Source organism: Sinocyclocheilus grahami, unplaced genomic scaffold (assembly GCF_001515645.1).
Source record: "Sinocyclocheilus grahami isolate Dianchi unplaced genomic scaffold, SAMN03320097.WGS_v1.1 scaffold1379.1, whole genome shotgun sequence".
In the NCBI taxonomy this organism is placed as follows: domain Eukaryota; kingdom Metazoa; phylum Chordata; class Actinopteri; order Cypriniformes; family Cyprinidae; genus Sinocyclocheilus; species Sinocyclocheilus grahami.
The window spans coordinates 150886-155338 of record NW_015506558.1 but is presented as its reverse complement, the minus strand read 5'-3'; the positions used below and the strand labels follow the sequence as shown (position 1 = coordinate 155338).

General features: G+C 34.2%; 1 protein-coding gene across 2 annotated transcripts in view; it reads right to left on the bottom strand.

Moving 5' to 3' along the window:
- Positions 1 to 257: 257 nt before the first annotated feature.
- The window catches only part of LOC107569767 (lys-63-specific deubiquitinase BRCC36-like), a 5189-nt gene continuing 993 nt past the window's right edge, over positions 258 to 4453 (bottom strand). The window contains exons 3-8 of one of the 2 annotated variants that reach the window (XM_016255923.1): positions 2320 to 2407; positions 2141 to 2229; positions 1995 to 2050; positions 1538 to 1669; positions 1031 to 1074; positions 258 to 627 (exon numbers count right to left, since the gene is read on the bottom strand). In XM_016255923.1, coding sequence (XP_016111409.1) covers positions 479 to 627; positions 1031 to 1074; positions 1538 to 1669; positions 1995 to 2050; positions 2141 to 2229; positions 2320 to 2407 — 558 coding nt within the window. In that variant the 3' untranslated portion in view covers positions 258 to 478. Of the gene's footprint in view, positions 628 to 1030; positions 1075 to 1537; positions 1670 to 1994; positions 2051 to 2140; positions 2230 to 2319; positions 2411 to 4453 lie in introns of both variants that reach the window. The other variant, XM_016255924.1, reaches the window with a different exon arrangement.

Sequence of the window (4453 nt, the reverse complement as noted above, 5' to 3'; positions counted from 1 at the left end):
CTTTTCTATGCCATTAAAGTGAAATAATTGAACATAAATATAGGAGCCTGATAAAAATGCTCATTTTAGATGAAAATTTCAGACAGCACTTAGGAGGATTTTGCATTTGAACTCTTTATATATATATATATATATATATATATATATATATATATATATATATATATATATATATATATATATATATATATATATATATATATATATATATATATATATATATATATATATATATATATATATATATATATATATATATATATATATATATATATATATACACACACACACACACGACAAGAGTCAGACAGTAATTCAAATCTCTGGATGGAAGCACTGAGACACAGCATTAGAAATGTGCTGAGGTCCCAAAATGTGAAATTACAGACATCTTGTCTTTGCCCTCCCATCGATTCCTGATTCAAATATGGCAGTAGGGCAGATTTGTTAAAACTCTCATTGCTTCCTTTTATTCTCCTTATAATGAAGCCAATTCTTGTGTCAGTCGCTCTTTCTCTTTCTGGAGTTTGATGATACTATGTTTATTCAGTTCCAGTCGATCTTCCAGCCACTGCAGCAGCGGGCCGCTTATGGCCGACATCTGACTGCACAGGTTTTTAGTGAACACTGAGAAGCACACATACATACAAAACATTATACACTGTAGAAATGGTTCTAAATTTGACAAACTTCATATTTGTGAAATAAGGTTAGTCCCACACTATACACAAAAACATTTTAGAAATAATACATTGACAAATGATCTTTTATTTAAAAACTAATCTTTGTGCATTATGAATTGACTGATCTATGCAATTTGCATGTAGAATGTGTTTGATCTTATTTAACAATCCACAGCTGACATACTGGAAAAAATGTGGTCACAGATTAATTTGAGTGCAAATAAAAAACCAAGTGTCATGACGACGAGAAAACAGCTCTGATTTTATTTTAACACTTCTACATTGCTGCCATGCAAGCACTACTACTTCCTTCAGGAAATACAGAGTAGATTTGATAATTACATTACCTGATCCATTATGTATCTTTGTGATTGGATCCAGATGAGTTAAACTGAAATATTGGTGCAAAAAAAGAAAATATTGCATGAAGTAGCCATTTACTAAGTTAAATAATCTGAAACATATCTACAAAGAAATGTAGCCATGGATTATTATGATCTTAAAGATTCCTAAACGCATCTACTTTCGGAAGGTCTGCTTTCACCTAGAATCACACAGCGTCTCTCTGACATGCTGCTTCAACACTAACTGCGGTTACTGAAACCACGCCTTCTTTCTTTGCGTGCACATTTGGGTGGGATTATGCAAATATTTCCACATAGTGATGTAGATATGTGGGGGCGTGTTAGAATGAGGCATTTTAGGGGGGTGTGGCAGAGTCTTAACTTTGATAAAAATCCCTCCAACTTCAGGGATCTTATCTATGCACAATCAGCTTGTAACACTCCAAAGAGAAAGCAAAACTTGAAATCGCATCATATGACCCCTTTAAAATAATCTGAAACAAGGAATACCTGTGAATCCTTCTGTATGTATCCTGTTCTTCTTGACAGAGGATTCTGGGTAGTTCCACGGCAGACTCCAGACATACTTTCCCAATGGCTTCATGTGGGACTACATGGATGGGGATCTCAATCCGTTCATACCTTGTCATAAAAGAGGAATGCAATCTCCATATTTATGAGCAAAAACACTGCACAGAAGACTATTTCTAGCACACCACAAAAAGCTCAACAGCCTCGACTTGAAGCAGTGAAGCAGTTAAAACAATTAATCAAATACTGAGTGATCAGATAAATAAAACACACACTTAATAAACTAGTAATCTTATGCTTAAATGCTTGAAATAAGTTTTGTAGACACATGTAAATTATGCCTATGTATATTGTATGGAGTTGCAAAACTAAAAATGTAAAATTGTTCTTTATTTTTAAATGAATTCGTTTTTAAAATAAAAAGAACATTATTTACTCTGAGCCTTTCTGGGCTTGTACAGACTGGAAGCAGGTGTACAGAACTCTACCAGTCTACAAGAGAAATGGAAAGAAAAATCATGGTAAAAACGTGACAAAATAGTAACTCTTCATTTTCATTTTAAGATGGCGAGCTTAACATACCTTTGTGTTTTTATCTTCTATAAAGCATGAGAAGATGAGGCCAACAAAACCCTGATCCATCATCTGATACATTGCTTGAGTCCTAACATCTGCATAACGTGAGAACAATTGCAATTTATTCAAATAAAAGGAAGATATTAATAATGCATATTTCCATGCTTTCATTCAAAAAAACTAACCAACATGTGATGGCCACACAGTAATGTGTGGATGAGAGTGGTACCAGCCCACAACCCTCATGGGACGTCCCGTCATATCAGCCAACCTGTGCCTCATATTAAGAAAACGTGCTGAAATAGCATCAGGATTACACTTTATAATAAATGTCATTAAGAAGTAATTATATAGTACTTCCAATAAATGTGTATTGATATATGAACATAATGAGGTCCAAATGCCTGAAACCACTAGTCAATTAGTGCATTCTTCTATTTGAAACCTTTTCCCCATTACACCGTTATTATATTTTGAGCTTATCGGTTTGAGTGAAAAGTTGAACTGAAACATGTACAAGAATATTAGAAGGTCTTGAAATGTATCATTTTGCTTTAATAACAGCAGCACCCACGTTTACGCAAAACCTCAGGGTCTGTGTTATTCAGTACAATCTGAGAATGTTCCAAAGAATATATTGTGATTTTACTCAATACTTATTTGCGAGCATAAACTAGATTTTGAATATTAGATTTCTATGCATACTGTACAACCCCGCTTCCAGAAAAGTTGGGACATTTGGTAAATAACGGTTAAAGAGTACTAACACATCACAGATTCTTGTTTTAATTGCATTTTACAAAATGTCCCAACTTTTTTGGAAATGGGGCTGTCAAAGCTTTATGAATTTTCATGACATTTCTACTAAAACTGTTACCCAGTACAGTAAACGGAGTATGCATTTCAAAACACATAATTTGCAGTTTTTGAAGCATACCATGGTATTGAATGATTACCATATTTAATTACTGTAGTTACATGATCCTTCAGCCTAAAAAATACCATATTACCAAGTTGTTAGTGCAATGTTTATGTATTGCAGAATGAAGAAAAACAAGAAAATAAAAACAGCCCCAAATATAAGCATAAAAAATTTAAAAAGGTTATATAATAAGGTTACATAAATTATAATAATGATGCATATATGTAAAAGTCTACTCAAAGGCAGAGCCAGATGCGGCTGCTTAGGGCCCCCGTGGCCACCAGGGGGTCCTAAAAGTACATAAAATTACACCTTTTTTTGTACATTATACATTGTCAAAGGACAATAGTAATTTTACAAAAAGTAGGGTCTCTTCTTGTTTTAGGGAAGTTCATGTTTGATTAAACATCCGTAAATAGCCTTGACATCTTAATATATTATATAACATTTTACTTAACTAGTTTTAGATTAAAGCTTTCGTCTTGTGTGTAAAAATAACTTTTTTCAGGTATATATTTTTTGTAATAAAAATAAGCTGTTGTTTCATAAACTTGGTACTGATAACAGCTTAACATGATTTACCTTAGCCTACCCTTTGGGGTCTTTGCTATTATATTCCAATATCATTATGCCTCAATTAGCTAGTTATAGATTAAGAGTTGTTTTTTTAGATGTACAAATGGCTTCCTGCTGTGTTCAATAATGTATGTTGTTAAAATAGCATTATGTTCCATAAATGCATTGTCTGCTGGTTTATTTAGCTAGTTTTCAGTACACCACATTAAGAATAACACTTAGTACTGTAAGACTTTGAATGTTAAAGGGGTCATATGATGCGATTTCAAGTTTTCCTTTCTCTTTGGAGTGTTACAAGCTGATTGTGCATAGATAAGATCCCTGAAGTTGCAAAGACTAAAGTCTCAAAACCAAAGAGATATTCTTTATCAAAGTTAAGACTCTGCCACGCCCCCCTAAAACGGCTCGTTCTAACACGCCCCCGCATATCTACATCACTATGTGGGAATATTAGCATAATGCGCCCGAATGTGCACGCAGAGAAAGAAGGCGTGGTTTCAGTAACCGGAGTTAGTGTTGAAGCAGCATGTCAGGGAGACGCTGTGTGTTTCTAGACGAAAGCAAAGGCATTTTATTTGGCCTTCCGGAAGTAGATGCATTTAGGAATCTTTAAGATCACTTACAACAGAACAGCAATGCATTTTATAGATGACCGTTTCGTGAACCTAGGAGAGGAAGTAATTCTGACTTTGCTATGACAATCCGGCGCTTCTGAATCAGCTACTGTTTTGTTACTAGTTTAAATATTTGCTATTGACTGTTCAAATGCAGAGGTTTGTGCATCGTGTGTGTGTGTGTGTGTGCGAGCGAGAGAGAGAGAG